Source organism: Aedes albopictus, chromosome 2, assembly GCF_035046485.1.
Source record: "Aedes albopictus strain Foshan chromosome 2, AalbF5, whole genome shotgun sequence".
Classification (NCBI taxonomy): Eukaryota; Metazoa; Arthropoda; class Insecta; order Diptera; family Culicidae; genus Aedes; species Aedes albopictus.
In genome coordinates this window covers 234,866,121-234,883,603 of record NC_085137.1, presented here as the reverse complement: position 1 = coordinate 234,883,603, position 17,483 = coordinate 234,866,121, and the positions used below count along the sequence as shown (strand labels likewise).

At 36.0% G+C, this 17,483-nt stretch overlaps 1 protein-coding gene across 1 annotated transcript in view; it reads right to left on the bottom strand.

Moving 5' to 3' along the window:
• Positions 1-9,690: 9,690 nt before the first annotated feature.
• Positions 9,691-17,483, bottom strand: part of LOC109400999 (protein dissatisfaction) — a 121,112-nt gene continuing 113,319 nt past the window's right edge. The window contains exon 7 of the mRNA XM_062851359.1: positions 9,691-10,147. Within this exon, the coding sequence (XP_062707343.1) occupies positions 9,840-10,147 (308 nt within the window). The 3' untranslated portion in view covers positions 9,691-9,839. The remainder of the gene's footprint in view (positions 10,148-17,483) is intronic.

Below are 17,483 nucleotides of genomic sequence, written 5' to 3'. Positions count from 1 at the left end.
CTCTTGATAACCTCTTCAAGAGCATCTTCCGGCTAAGTGGACCACTCTCGGAGAGGTTTTGCAAACCGCATAAGGAGTAGCAATAAACCCGTTTTAAAACCTAGTTGAAATATTTCGCATTCTCGATTGTTGTTGTTTTTTTTCAACAAAAACTATGACAGCTCAAGATGCAGAGAAGCTTCTTCGATGGCATGTTAAGTTCAGAAGGATACATCATTCGTAAGTAGAAAGCGATTATTTAAAAGTAGTATTTTAGTAGTTATTGTGCTGGTAGGCTTATGCGCATTCGAATTTACCGTGAATATTGGGGTTGCAGAATCATAAAATGAATGCGCTTCGAAAATAGTGAATATTATCATCTTGGAATGAAATAAATCAATTTGTGCATTCAGTAAAACTATCCCGAATCACAAGAAAACTCAGCAGAGAGAGTTTATTTATGTGAGCATGTTATGAAAATGGTTGCAAACTACCAATTCATTGCTAATTTAAGCCAAATTAACTATTTTTCATTCACGTAAGCTAATTCTTCAATATGGCGACGACCATAATCAGCGAAAATAAAACGAAAGCAAGTTTACTTTTATGATGACCGCAATATACCTGGCAGTATCGTAGTTTCTGCTTTTCCACCAACAGATGTCGTTACTAATCGAACGGATCGCCACCTGTTGAGAGTTTTAACAGTTTTATTGCGGTAATAATGATTGCCAGAAGGTTTACATATCGGAAAGTTTTGTTTACTCTTAAAATCTGTCTTTATAGATATCTTCAAGTATACTATAAAAGATTTTATTAATGGTTTTCATAAAAGCAGTCATAAAACTGTAAGTTTTAATAATTGCTGTAATAAAACATTAATAAAAATCAAACAAAACCAATCAGCGATGGAATTGTTACTTGGGAAATGTTGAACTGAACAATGTTCAAATATGTTTGATCGCAGCGTGCCGTTTTTCAACTTCAACGCAAATTGAACGCGTTCAAATGCAACACTGCGAGTGGCACCTTCCACAAATTTTCAGCATTACGTCATAACTTCCTTCAGGGTGGCTACGATGGCGGCCTCTAGCTAACGTCGGCCGGATCTCTGGCACCTTTAGGGTGGCGATGGCGATCATCGGGCGCATTATTCCTTCAAGGGCGTCTGATTTTTTTACGGCTGTCCTTCTCCGCAATTCATCCGGTATTCCAGAATATGGTACTAGCACAACAATGCCAAGTATCCACACAATAATCTTTACACAGCTGGTGGTTTCTTGGTGGCTCTAGCGTATCGCCACCCCTCTCAACAGGATCAACAGGATTAAATCGATCCACACAAAATCTAAAAAAAAATCCCCACTGAACTGCGCACAGTTACACACTTTTCGACGTTTTGTCCCTTCGACGTTTTGTCCTTTCGACGTTTTGGCATTCGACGTTTTGGCATTCGACGTTTTATCTTTCGACGTTTTGTCACCCATTCATGAAAGCATTAAAATACAGTGTAATATTAACATATACATTAATATTTTAGTGAAAATCTTTTTATAATAATATGTTATTGTTCTTCCATCTATTCCTTTTTTATAATCATTTCACAAATAATGGTAACATATAGAAAAATTGCACTATATTGCTTAACTTCTACCATTTCGAATGTTATGGAAATATTTCTTTAACTGCGTTCGAGACATATTCACGTCAATTGTTTCACAATGTCGATTATAAGTGGACATCATTTGATTTATCGGTCCATATTTAGCATAATCTGCATGATGACGTTCCACTGAGAACAAGTTCCTATCTCGCAAATGCCGGCTGGGAGCATAAAAATTCAATTTGGATAATAATTCAGGTGAGTCAGCTCTCTGTGAAACAATATCCATAACAAATGAAACCATAGCATAGTCTCGTCGTTCTTTCAACGTCTGAATGTTAATCAACATACAACGAGCTTCGTATGAAGGAAGAGGAAAAACTGTCCATCCTAACTTACGCAGCGCATATAAAAGAAATTGCTTCTGTACCGACTCTATACGTTCTTCATATTTTTTCATGTAAGGAGACCAAACAACACTACAATACTCTAATATTGACCTAACGTAAGCAATGTACAATGTTTTTATAGTGTATGGATCTTGAAAATGATAGCCAAAACGTTTTATAAATGCGAGCATATTGCTTGCTCTGTGAATAATTGTATTATAATGTTCGACAAACGTTAATTTCGAGTCTAAAATAATTCCTAAGTCTCTTACTTTATCACATTTTTCAACATTTTGGTTACCTAACTTTATTGAAACATCTGATACACCTCGTTTTCTGCTGTAAGTTATATGATTGCATTTTTTAACATTTAATTTCAGCAAACTTTTAGAGCACCATATGTGGAAGATTTGTATTTCATTTATAAATGTATGGACATCATCTTTATTTCTAATTTCTAAGAACAGTTTCATGTCGTCAGCATATATGAGAATTTTCAGTTTATGTAGTATAAAAGAAATATCGTTAACGTATAAAAAGAAAAGCAGGGGTCCCAAGTGTGAACCTTGGGGAACACCAGATGTGACCTTGATTGGTTTTGATTTTTTATCATTGAATCGAACTATCTGTTGGCGATCAGTCAAATACGACTCAATCCAGCCGAGGAGCCTAGTCGAAATTCCCATTTTTGCGAGCTTGAAAATCAACATAGGAATATCCAGTCTATCGAATGCTTTGCTAAAATCAGTGTAAAGTGCTTCAACACGATTACCATTATCCATTGCATTTAAAGAGTAATTGACAAATTCCAGCAGATTTGTAGCCGTTGAGCGACCTTTAAAGAAACCATGTTGGGCAATAGTTATTCTATTTTTGATCTGAGAGAAAATATTTTTGTTAATGATGCATTCGAAAAGTTTTGGAATGCATGAAATGATTGCAATTCCACGATAATTTCGAACATCGGATTTTTTACCAGACTTATAGATTGGTATCAAAAAAGATTTTTTCCACTCCAGCGGGAATTTTCCAGCTTCCAGCGACATGTTGAATAACCAAAATAATGGAGTCGTAAGTTCTATTGCTAATGGTTTTAAGAATGATGGTGGAATTCCATCTGGACCTGATCCTTTTGTGGTGTCTAGATCATTTAATTTATCTAAAATATCTTTAACGTTAATGTGACTAACACCTACATCATTTGGAAAATCAGGGAAACATGAAAAATATTCAAAGTCACGATCGTTGTCAGTATGATTTGTGTAGGTTTCTTGAAAGAATGATGCAAATAGAGTGCAAATATCCTCTGAATTATCTAGATTATTAATGTATATGTTAAGTTGACGATGTATTTTAAATGGTCTACATTTGATTGACGGCAAATAAATAAATAAATTACCTTTGTTCTTGCTCACTTGTGAAAAGCTTAAAATAAGTAAATCGGGTGCACTGGTTTTGTTTTTGATGAGATTTGTGCGCCAAAAATCAAGAGTAGGTGCAAAAGTCGGTCATTGTAGCAACCATTTCGAGATTTTAACTAGTCTGTCCTTAAAGCGATATCTCATCTTCATCTGTAGCCTCCCTCAAGCTCTCTTAAACCCTCCTTAAGTAACGCAAGAAGCACTGTGAAACATCCTGAAAACCATATGAAACCCTTCGAAACACCTACATATTCTGAAATCCCCCTGGAACGTCTTAAAACGCTTTTGAAACCCCCCTGAAACTTCATTGAAGTTCACCCGAAAACTTGTAAAGCCCCCAAACTCCTCTAAAACCCACTGAAACGCGCTGTTCCGAAAAACAACGGAGAACCATGAAACCCCTTTGAAGCACCCTGAAACGCAATCAAATGTCTTGAAATATCTTGAAACTCACCCCCCCCCCCCATAAGTTCACCTGAAGGCCGGTGAAATCCCCTAAAACTCCCGGGATTCTACCTGAAACCCCAAAAAAAACAAACAAAATCCCCTTTAAAACCTTCCTGAAGCTTTCCTTAAACCCTACGAAAACCTAGAAAACCAATCTGAAATCGCTTTGAAACACCTCTGAAATCCTCCTGAAACGGTAAAAGATTTCTGCGGTCATAATAATTATAAAATGCACCATAGAAAAATAAACATGCATCATAAATAGTTTAGCAACGTACCGTAAAAGAGGGTATCATTGATCAGCGGGGTAACATTGATCGGCTTGACCGACCGCATTAAATGCTTAAACAAACATTTTCCGGTAATTCAGTTTGTGGTCACGAATAGTATTTCGTAATCTATTAGGGAGCGTCCATAAATGACGTACACGCAGAAAAAACTATGTTAAAATCAAACATATTTGAGGTAAATTCAAATAAATTGTCAATTTTTTCAGGCCACAAAAATAAAACTGTTTGGAGCAAATCGAACGTCACATTTGAAGCAAATGCAATCCATGTTTGAAACAAAAATGCATCTTCTGACAGATTATGTTAGAAATAAATGTAAATATTTTTGTTTTTTTTTGTGGCTGGTCGGCCCTATGGAAATGTTTGTTAACTTATGATGTCATTTCCTTCGCTGTAAAAACCCACTTCCCGTGTTGTACATTCAATGCCAACATCATGTTTACATCTAGTAGATAACACTAACGCTCCCGAAATTAACGGGATTTCGTGCAGACTTTCGGTGAACCTTGTCTTTTTTTCCCGGAGGAAATCTTGTTTGATGTTGCAGCTGGAACTTGTGAGTTTTGTTTAAATTCTCGATGGGGGAACGGTGGGGCTCCTCAATGGGTATTGTCGAAATAAATGTGTTATTGAGTTAGTTTTAATAATATATTTTTTTTAAACATTTTATCAGTTTACCGAATAAACATGAATATTTTTGTTTCAAACGAATGAAATTTGTTTCCGTGTAGCTTTTTAGGGGGAGGTGGAGTGTGAGATTGTGTGAAGAGCCATGTATTAGGTATGGGAAAATATGCTATGAGGAGGGAGAGGGGAGTAAAAAATTTCCTTTATTGATTAGTTACCTAATGATATGAAATTCATGATAATAGAGTTTCATAATTATATGAATAAATCGATTTTCCTTTTATTGTGTTTTGTAACACAATGAGATACATTCTCAAACATTCATGCTTGGCATCAATACTAGATACAACATTAGGTTCAAAATCACTGTATTGGCTCAATATGATATTCCGGAGTTAGATTTCATAAACAAAACTTTTATGAAAGTGCTTCTTTCCAATAAAATATACGATTTATTAAGAGTAAGCCCTCATATCACCAAATCACTTTTCCATGTTTTTCGAAAGTGACCCCAAACTTTTGGCTGATACATCATATTGAGGAGTGAGCCCAAACTTTTGGTCGATGACATGAAGTATTAATTTACTTAATAACTTTTTTTTTGTAGATTTTTTAGCTAAGTTCTGTAAAAAGCAGTTGTAAGCTAATAGAAAATAGGTTATATTACCGCTCTCATCTTAAAATTTGATCGATCCAATTTTCAGCGACACTGCCGTAAGTTTACATTCATTTTTTAGAAAATTTGGCAACTTTGGGTTAAGTTTACATACAATTTTTTTTGAAAAAGTTTCTTTTAAATCATGTTCAAGGTTTCTTTGACTTATTATCTTTTGAATGGAACCTAGGGTTTTGAAATCGGACGCAAATTGGCGAAGATATGGGCCTAAAAAAAATGACATGTTTTTGAGGGGGTGACCCCCCCAACTAACAATTGCAAGTCACAAACAAGCAAGCTTGCTGAATTGTTTCTTAATAATGGTAATGATAGCTGAACTAAAATTATGCTGAACACATTACTGTTTCAATTATTGTGCAATTGAGAAAGTAGTCTTTTCAAAAGTTTAACAAGAAATTTATTCGACAAACATTGATTCCTTTACAAAAGAGTTTAACAAAACATTTGTCTGCATCTTATTAAGCTGATGTATCGATAAGCTTATGCTGAACAATGTGCTTTTCACTTGTCAAATAAACGCCTTCAGCCCGTCATAGTTTGACTCGGAACTTTGTTCGAAATATGGGATAAATCATGGCTAAAACTGTTTAGATCACCAAGTTATTAAAGAACCAATATTTTAAGCGGATAGCATTAAATATAACAGAATAGAATTATATTGTTTAACATTGAGTACCAAGAGACGTAATCAACGTAAAAATTAGGTATTTATTTATTATTATTAGTCTGTAACAAGATATATTGTACCTTGATTATTATATTTTTCATCTTCCGCAGCAGTTCGATTGTACGAGACGCTTGGATCGATGCATTTGACATTTCAGTGCTGTCGTGTTCACTGAATATTGTTCCCACAGTCACATAGATAACCAAACAGCATTCAGAAATCGGCACATTTCAAGTATCCCTAAACATCCTTATGCACTATTTATTGAACATAATATCAAGATTCCATGACAAAAGCATTAATAAAGAAATGCTTAACGGATCTTCGACTGAGCATGAGTAGATTACCTGAACAGATGCTGTGAATGCACCATGTTCAAGACCATATAGCACCACATATTGTCATACATTTTTGAAGATCGATATTTAATAATTAAAATAAAAGCATATTCATATCGCAATTAGTACGTCTGGAAACAATATCTTCAATAAGGGCCAACACTTTTTGGCCGCATTCGATACAAGTTTTCTCACCGTGCGATAAAAATACTGACAGCGAAATCAGAATGGAAAACACGTGTTTTGTGCTGAACAGCTGTTGAAGTATAAGGCGTTGTTCGGTTGATTACAACGTGCTGTGCTAATTCACCAATGCTGAACACAAGTTCAGGAGTGATCATTATCGTGTCATAGGAAGATTATGTTTTGCTTTGGGTGCTGCATCTCACCATCTCTAGGATGGCGCAGATAGGAAAGCATGCGGCTGGCAATCGACAGGTTTAATCCGGATTTAGGTAATTTTATATGTAATTCTTATTTCATTATAGGTGTTCTCAACATGAGAGCAAATAATTACTCTCGTGAGAGTTCAAATTAATTAACCTAATTAACCTCAAATTAATTAAATCAAAAATTAACATTTTTGCATTTTATTTATTTTCAGTCGTTTTTGCCAAAGCTTAATAACAACTTTCCTGTGCATTTGTCAAACGCTTTGAACAACAAAAAATTAAATTGGTGCACAACATGATGCTTTATAACTTCGCCAAATTTGTGTGAACAAAACCCGAACATAGGTTGTACGTGAAAAAAATTCAAATGTCATTCAACATTATGCTGAATTAATTAGTCATAATGGTGCCTGTTAAATGAGTGATTGTTAGTTGGGCCCAAACTATTGATCGGGAGTGTATATATTCGTACATCACACTGATTCGTTATACAATTTTTGAATGGGAAAAAGGATACTAGGCTTGTAAGGCCAATTTATTTGTCAATTCTGATAAGTTTTCTTTTCTGTTTTGTTTACTCAGTACTCCATAATCATAATTGAAAGATGTATTATGTCAGTTTTTTGTAACTGGTACAACTAATCGCCACTGTGACATTGAGAGAACCTACATGGCCGGGTGGATGTCTGAAGATATCAATATCCACATCACACATTATTTCATACAGAATTCCCAATTATAACTTTAAAAGTTAGTTTTTTTAATTCACGGAACCGTCATACTTGAGTTCTTTTAACGTAAACCCGTATTTCAACCCAATAAGATAAATTTAAGTAAATCGATAAATAAATTGCGATAGATAAATTGCCTTTCCTCCATCAAAAAATATACTCAAGAGTAGGAAAATTCAACGCAAGACCCCCGTTCCCCTTAAGCAAACAACACAATACAAATATTCAATTTCAGCATAGGGCACCTTGATTTTTCAAACACCGATTTTTTTTTGCGATGGCCTACTATAACCTTGCTATACACTCGAAAAGCTGAAATCACCTATCTAGTGATGGTGTTTTTAATTGAAGTCCATTAAATAGAAGACTAAATTGTATTTCGATATTGTTGGAGTAGTTCGCAATCACCCGTTGTAGACATGTGACATGTAGTTGCTAGAGACGTTGTCAAATTTACCTGTTGTAATTGGAACAATTCAATAGTCGGTATACTCCTATGATACCTCTTACGAGTTTATGTTAGAAGAGTCGCATTTTGGGGGATTCCTAAGAATGTTACTAAAATGTAAGTACATAACACCTATTTGATTGTAAATTATATAAATAAACATTGAATTCCTTGCAGTTTTGAAGCTGCAGAAATAGTCAGCTGCTGTCAAAAGGTTTCATTTCCCCAAGAAGTTGCGTCCCTAACACCTGTTGATGAAAATAATAGAACTAAAGAATCGTTAGTCGTACTCCGTGGTGTTCTTTTCGGAGTCTCCTGTTTGTTACTTTATGAGATTTGTTTCTGCTTCTGTTCAGAATTGATCATCCAAGGTTTAAGAACAAATCAGAAATGTCATCATGTTTTATTATTGATTAGTCTGCCATCCAGTATTATTTAAATCGTAACTTTTATTCATTTATTAGTTTGGTTTAATTTACAGAGTGCATATGTTTTTGATTTTGCGTATTTATTCACAACGGTATAATTAGGAGATAATTATTAAGGTACATTAATTTCACTACATCATCAACAAATTGCTAGTCTTATCTCCAACGAATTTCTTCTTTGAATCATCGCGTTTTCCACAATTGTGTTGGTTTACAATACCGTTGGAGAAAAGTGTTCTTTTCGATTCGATTGTATACGAATAGGAGAGTACGTGATATATGTATTCAATATCTTCAAGAGTATAATATTACAAAGCATTACCAAGAGAACATCCTATATCTACTGTATATTGACTTTGGTACAAGAAGTTGTTATTCTACAATCATATCATTTTTGTGGCTGAAGAACCAGAACTAAGATTTGTTTAACAAATTAAAAAATAATATCGGCTAAGGTAACCAAGCAACAAAAAAAAATCATTTCGCCATCAACCGTTCGGAGCTGTCTACATTGAAAACAGGTTTTTTTTCTGTAGAATGCACTGAACATCCACCACATGATTCACATCTCGCATGTCTTCGGGACTTGATTTTAAGGCTGTTGCATTATGTAGCGTGGCGATGGTGGTTCTGTTTTCCTCCCGCAAAGTTAACGAACGAAGAATGAGAAAATGTTACCCAGAATTGCCGCCCTGTCAGATAAAACTCAAACATCCCGCGGCGGTTTGAGAAAATAACATTTTTTCCTGCGAGTTTGCAGCGGCTGCTGCTCTTTTGAACATGTTGAACTTTTACTTACATATGCTTTATCGGAACCACTGAGCTGGGTTTTGGGCATGCTCTCCCACATACCTAGCGGGATAGCAGTATGGGTACTGCACATCACGATATTTTTTTCAATCTGAAAAAAAAAATCATGCCCAAGGAATAAAATATGAAACATTTACTAGTAAACCCAAATTAAAGTTTATCAACTTAAAACTGATGAAAATTTAATCAAACAGGGACGAACAAACAGTTTCATAAACTAAAATTCAATTTGAAAATTGTTTATGACTGTACAAAATTCCTACAGGTCGCAAATTAAAATAAATGTATCGAAATTGTATTCAATGTCAAAACGGTTACATAATTATTGTGACAATTAATTAAATTTTGAAAATGTAGTATTTGTTGTGAGATATGAAAACCAAACAGATGTTAAAAACAACATAATTGCAGTTCCTTTATCTATTTTCTGAGCATTTTGATCATTCTTTGGAATCCCCAAACATGTCATAGGAAAAACTTTTTGCCATAGATTTTCTCAATTACGTTTTTCCAACGAGTCTCCCCTACGTCCCACGCGCATCCCACAATGATGATGAGAAACGATGATGTTTTCTTCCGCCTGGGCCAATCGATTAATGCTTCACCGGCGGCGCGCTGACATTGATTCCCGGGGTGCTGCCAGCTTCGAGATCGGTGTACTTTTCCATTTGATACATATCGATTAGAAGTCGGGAGATGGGCACGGTACCTATGGTTTCTTTGAAGAAAAGCGTTTCGATGGTAACGGAGCGAATCGTCCGCAGCAGTGGGAGCAGTAGCAACAGGCGTCCGAAGCGGGTGGGCTGACGGGGATAGCGCACCCGTACGTGATCCGAAAGGACACATTGGGCCTGGTCCTGTAGCATTTCCACCGGTTGGACGTCACAGAGCTCGGAGGTTTCTGGGAATATGAGAAAAAAATGTTTTTCATCTTAAAATGCTCTCTATAGGGTTTTTATCTAATTTCCGTCTAACTAAGCACCGACCAATGGCCAATTTTGTATCAATGACTAAATTATAAATTAGCTTCCATATCATGTAAAAAATATTGTGAGAGAACTACAATTTTCTTGAAATAATAAAATTGAATTTGACCCTCCGTCTAGTCCACGTCTATTTCAGGCACAACCTGAATTCAATTCTCGGCACACATTCTACGTGACACTATGGTACATAGGATGGTCAACAATTTTGATTTGATCGTAGTTGTGTATTCGAAAAGTCCGTCATATTCTTCGCAATCCAAATCAAATCATGTGTCCGAAGTACTATTGAAATTGAGACAGATGTTTCTGCAGAATAACGACCAAAATAGTTCAATTAATATTTTTGCCCATCAGATGATAATATGCCATCACAGTAAAACGAAAAAATCTTTCTCTGTGATTTTGAAACACGATGTTTCGTATGCAGAAAATCAACGCCCACATTTGCTTGCTTCCTTCCTAGACGAAGACAACTTGTTGTTTACATTTTACCGACGGGAAAAAATGATTTATTTTATTAATTGAACAGTTTTTAATGCATTCTGCAGCTGTGAATCCAACTATGAATCATTATTATCTATATATATAAAAATGCAGTGGTGTACGTGGGACCGCGCATAACTTGCGAACGGAAGGTCCGATTTTGGTCGTTGTAGTTTTGTTCTGCTAGTTTTCACCCAAGGAAGGTTTATGAGGCATAAAACATGGAAAAATTGATAGTTTTTGAAAATCGATTTTCCATACCGGGGACCGGGGATTTGGTATTGGCTAGAAACTTGAAACGTTTAAAAACGCAGTAGGCAAGACAAAGTTTGCCGGGAACAGCTAGTAATTATATATTAACGATACTTCACACCAGAAGGGTACATTCGTGTCGGATTCCCAACTATGAAGTGACCAGTGCTGAAAAATTTCGACATATCTAAATTCAGCCACCTACAGCTCATTTTAGAAGCTCAACCTGAGAATATGGTACATGAAAAATTAGTGCGGCTAGATCGGTCACACAAAAACCGCTCTTATTCAAATATTACATATTCAGCACTGGAAGTGCCACAGAGTTTTGTGTGGTGTGAATTGAAGGTTGGTTCAACAAATTAATCTGGCGAAGTGAACCTTGATGAAGAACCATGAACCATTTTACGAGACGTTTCGGATCAGCTGACCGCTCATTTCATGAATCAAAATTTGACAGGAGGTCGCGCCCAAGCCCGTGAGTGTGAATATCAATATCAACACTGTTGTCGTTTCGTAAAATAGACTATTCGACTAGCTGCTGCTTTGCTGCGAATGACTTCGTCGTATCGTAAAACGGGGTAACTTTGATAGTTCTTCAGCGAATTTTCTTAATATTTTTCCATGTAACAGTATTCCCCCTAATTCATATTATCATGGTCATTTTTGGTAATAAATTTCATGCAAATATTTTTTACCGTACAAAATTGGCAAAACCCACCATTTTTATATTTTTTACAGCTTGATATAGATCCAAACTACTTAAAAATAGTAATTAACGACATGTTTTGCAGGTAACTTTTTGATACGAATTTTTTGAATTTACTAAAATTTGTCATTTTTTGATATACTTTGCATTTTACCCATCATAAAAAAGTATCTCATCCTAAAGCTAATTTAAAACAATTTCCATAAAAAGATAGGAAATTTTAGGAGGAAAAACTGTGCCGACGACAGCATGGCATTTTTTCTATTGGTTTTAGAGTTATTCACGTTTTACTATTTGGTGAAATTTTATTTTTTTGGTATTTTTCTAAAAATGGCACATAAGAACATCGAAAAAGCATATACAAAGTAAAAAATCACGTATGCTCAACAAGTTTTTTGTCTTGACTGTGTTAAGGAATTATGATGATATCATTAATTGATGTTTAGATTTTGTTATTCAATTTCTTTTATACAGAATTAAACTAGCAAAGAATTCTAGAAAAGCTAGCTCTCTCAACAAGCTTCGTACTGTATATTGATTTTTTAAAGATATTCTCCACAAAATGTTGAGTCATATTTTTGCGTTTATCTTACTTTCCTGTCGATTTTCTCAATTATTTCTTCGCTCGAAGACGTATAAGTCCTGGACCAGTAAAACAGCCCAGGAAACAATGGCAAAGTAAAAAAAGGCGAATCCGTTGATCCATCCCATATTCAAATCGCGGTTACAAACACCTTTCGTAAGAATACCAGTTTTTAGATAATAATTTCCAATTCAAGACATTCTAAAGAGAAGAGCATGTCTTTTTAGACATTCACTGACTTGGACTATCTTATCAACACCGAAAATAAGATACACCGAGGCAAATTTAAATGGGTGGGATGAGATGAACCAGCGAGTTAACGTAATGTTATCCAAGGTTAGAACAATTTGATCACCATAACACATACTCACTGTGTATTACACAGCTTATTATATGACAAGGTAGTCTATTATTGGGAAACAACAGTAATGGTCGTAAACATGTGATGTCATTTTTATCGCCATATATGTTGATCAAATTCATAGGGACTACTAGCCTCTGAACGATTTGAACAACATCATTGAAAAACGAAAACGGCATGTTTCGCGGAATGTAACATTTGTACATAGGATGTACAAATGTTATAGAAAAGGTGCCGTGCGTTTGATTATGTATTATGCTTGTATCTAGGCTTGTATATAAACCATTGTCAGTACATAACTGTTAAAAATGTCATGGCCTTATCAAAGAAAATGGATTTGTCAACGGAAGCAAAATATGAATAAATGAAGTCACCATAATTCCTAAACACATCCAATACAAAAACTTGTTAAGCATACGTGATTTTTTACTTTATGTGTTTTTGGGAAGTTCTTATGTGACATTTAAAAAAAATACCTAAACATTCAAATTTCTCCAAATAGTAAATCGTGAATAACTCTAAAACCAGCAAAAATGTCATGCTGTCTTCCGCAAAGTTTTTCCTCATAAAATTTCCTTTTATTTTTATTGAAATTGTTTTTAATTAGCATTAGGATGAGATACTTTTAATGATGGGTAAAATACAAAGTATATCAAAAAATGACAAATTTTAGTAAATCCAAAAATTTAGTATCTTAAAAGTTACCTGCAAAACATGTTGTTAATTACTTTTCTCAAGTAGTTTGGATCTATATCAAGCTGTAAAAAATATAAAAATGGTGGGTTTTGCCAATTTTTGTACCGTCAAGGCGCCATTCACCGTGGGGGCTCCATTCACCGTGTGTCTTCGAATATTTTTTTCATTATTTCCATATTATGATTGAATGATATGACAATTTCCCTTCAATTTCACTAATACAATGTTGTATTGGTGAAATTGAAGGGAAATTGACATATCATTCAATCATAATATGGTAATAATGAAAAAATATTCGAAGGCGCACGGTGAATGGAGCCCCCACGGTGAATGGCGCCTTGGCGGTACGGTAAAAAATATTTGCATGAAATTTATTACCAAAAATGGCCATTTTTCAAAAATCTCGGCGGGGCGACCTCTAAACGTCATTTCTGAAAGTTGCCATCATACAGAAGTTTATTTCTAATACTCGTAGCTATCATTTGCAGGGTGAGCCCCCAAGATTTTTGACTATGTGCAATTTGGGACACGCTAGTGACGAAAACGCCCTTTTTCGGCCGAATCTAAAACGAACGGGAGTGAAAAAACTTGACAGCAAATCAAAAACTCAACTGCCCGCGCGTGCAGCCAACTGCGATCTCTTTAGCTATCAAAAATCATTATCTTCGTGAAAATATATGTTTAACGGCACATCAACATACAGGGGATACTCAAAATAACAGGGACAGGTAAAATTTTCACTTTTCAAAAAATGTTTAACTCGCTGTAAATTTTCGAAAAAGGCATAAAATATTCATGCTTCAAAAGCCATGCTCGGTATACATTGCTGAGCTAGTGGCTATATACTACACCTTAGAGTACATTCGCACTCTCCCACCTGAGCACTACTTCATTTTTACCGACAGTTTAAGTTCTCTGGAGGCTGTTCGGTCAATGAAACTGATGAAGCACTCAGCGTACTTCCTGAATGGAATTCGCCAAGTCTTGAGTGCTTTGTCCAAACGCTCATACACCATCACCATAGCTTGGGTCCCTTCACATTGCTCAATTCCGGGTAATGAGAAAGCGGACTCTCTGGCTAAGGTGGGCGCTAGCGAAGGCGATATTTACGAGCGTCAAATTGCCTTCGACGAATTTTTTGCATTAGCCCGTCAGGAGACCTTGATCAGCTGGCAACACAAATGGAGAGATGGAGAGATGGGTAGATGGTTGCACTCCATCATTCCGCAGGTATCGAAGAAGCCATGGTTCAAAGGGTTGGATTTAGGCCGCGATTTCATTCGTGTAATGTGTCGGCTGATGTCCAACCACTATTTGTTAAACGCACATACCTTCCGTATTGGGCTCTCGGAAAGCAATCTCTGTGTCTGCGGCGTGGCTTACCAGGATATCGAACATGTCGTGTGGGGATGCGATGAGCATCGTGAAGTCAGATCTGAGCTGTATGAAACTCTCCGGGTCCGAGGAAAACAACAGAAACCCGTTAGAGAAGTGTTGGCAGGCCTTGATTTGGAGTACATGGATCTTATTTACCAGTTTTTGAAACGTGTTGATGTCAGAATTTGATCTCGTACGTTCCTTGTTTTCGTTGCCCGAAATTTGGTTTTGTTGTTCGCTCTCTGTCTTTCGTTGCCCCCCTTTCCGTTTGTCCTCTTCTTGTCGTTGTCTTCCGATAAAGCCCTTTCTGTTTAGTCCCGTTACAGATCAGGACAGTCGGTCCCATCAAGGTTTTTAGTATAAGATAGCAAGTAATTTAGTATAAGTCCCTTAATTCCTTCCTTTCCAACTTTATATATTTGTTATCCCTAACCTCGAAACAGCCGCGAGTACTTCGGCTCCCAAAACTAACCTAGTATTAAGTCAGTATAAATTTAAAAAACAACATGTAAAATCAACATAAAAAAAATGTAAAGATGATTTCGGCTCTGTTATGCCCAAGTGGCGCCCGAGCCTTCCAAATAAACGACAAGTAAATAAAAAATAAAATATTCTCAAATTTTTACAATAAGTTCATCAATTAGGGGCTGTCCATAAACCACGTGGTCATGAGGGGGGGGGGGGGGGGGTTCGGCCAATGACCATTTTGTATTGACAAACAAAAAAATTTGTATGGACTAATGACCACGCGGGGGGGGGGGGGGGGTTTGAAAACTCCCAAAAAACTGACCGCGTGGTTTATGGACAGCCCCTTAGTTGTATCAGTGGTCCACATTGGGAAAAGATAGGACTATTCTACTTCGCGTAGAAATATTATAGGAAAAGGTATAATTATCCGATTCCCAACTTTGTGCTGTTATATCTCCAGATTCAACAAATCGAATGCAATGAAATTTTGATCATTTATGACTGATTCAATGAGCTATTAGAAACTTTTGACTTAACTTAAAATACTTCACACGAAAGAAAATTATAACGATTGGATTATTTTTCTAATATAACACCAATTTATTCAAACCTTCATCATCGTTTCAAAATTCGAAATAGTAATTATAGCTCATTTAAATGCCCTCTAATTGACTTGAATATATTTATGATTCGAGGGAAAACAACCAAATGGCCGGAATTAAATTCTAAAAGTAATGGGATGCATATGAAAAATAGATAAATTTACTAAAAAAAACATAGAATAAATTAAATCGTTATAACTTCTTTTCTTATTAATAATTTCAAACCAAGTCAAACGATTTTCGAAGTTCATAAAATTAGTCATAAATGATCAAAATTTCATTGCACTCGGTTCATTGAATTCGGAGATATAACAGCTCAAAGTTGGCTATCGAATAATTATACCCTTTTCTGGAATCTTTCTAATTTTGTGTGCAATAGCCCGATCTTTTCCAAATTGAGACCACTGATACACAACTACAGTGATGAACTTACAGTGAAAAAAGCCAAGGGCTGAAAGTCTCTTTAATAAAGACAAATCAATCAATCAACAGTGGAAATTTGAGAATATTTGATGCCCATTTCGAAAAGTTACAGTTAGTTGAACATTTTTTGAAAAGTGAAAATTTTACCTGTCCCAGTTATTTTGAGTATCCCCTGTATGATTACATGCTATTCATGGTTAGTTTTCTTTTTTTGGGTAGTTTTTGAATGTTTTATTAACACTGCTTATACCAACAGGGTTTTTGTAACGTAAAGTACCGACAGGCAAAAAAAAAAACTGGAACTATTTTTTTGCACATCCATATCTCAGGAGTTAGTGAACCAAATTTCAATCTTTTTGCATTATCGGAATCCTACACTATCCTAGAAAGGTGCAGTGAAAGCCGATTGGAATTTCATACAGCTTCCGGTAAGATCGAGGCGAATACATTAGTTCCACATTTTTAACTTCTTCCGGATCTGTTTTGTTCCCAGATTGGTTAAATATGAGTACCATGTGTCTTTGTAGTTCTCTCGATTCCTCGACAAGATAGCAACATTCTGTCTTCGACAGAGTTGTTCAGAACAACAACCACTTCTTGGTGATGGATTTCATAGTTCCGAATTCCCCCACCACGTGGCGCTAGTGTACTTCCGGTACGACTTTGGTGGAATATTTCACGAGATTGAAGCCAGATAGTAAGGTACGATCTTCGGCAAAGTTGCTGAGGACTGCGAATTCTTCCAGGTCATGAAGAACATAGTTCCGAATTTCACCACCACGTGGCGCTAGTGTACATAGTTACTTCCGGTACAACTTTGGTGGGATATAGCACGAGATTGAAGCCAGAAGGAAGGTACGATCTTCGGCAAAGTTTTTCAAGACTACGAGTACTTCCAGGTCATAAAGAGTAAGGTTCCCATTTTCCCCACTACATGGCGCTACTTTACATCGCTACTTCCTGTACGACTTTGGTGAGATATAGCACGAGATGGAAGCCAGATAGGAAGGTACGATCTTCGGCAAAGATGTTCAGAACAACGAGTACTTCCAAGTCATGAAGAGCATAGTTTCGAATTTCGCCTCCACGTGGTGCTAGTGTATATTGTTACTTCCGGTACGACTTTGGAGAGATATATCATAAGATTAAAACCAGATAGGAAGGTACGATCTTCAGCAAAGTTGTTCAGGACTACGAATACTTCCATGTCATGAAGACCATAGATCCGAGTTTCTTCATCACGTGGCGCTAGTTTACATACTTACTTCCAGAACTACTTTCAGAACAACGTGCACTA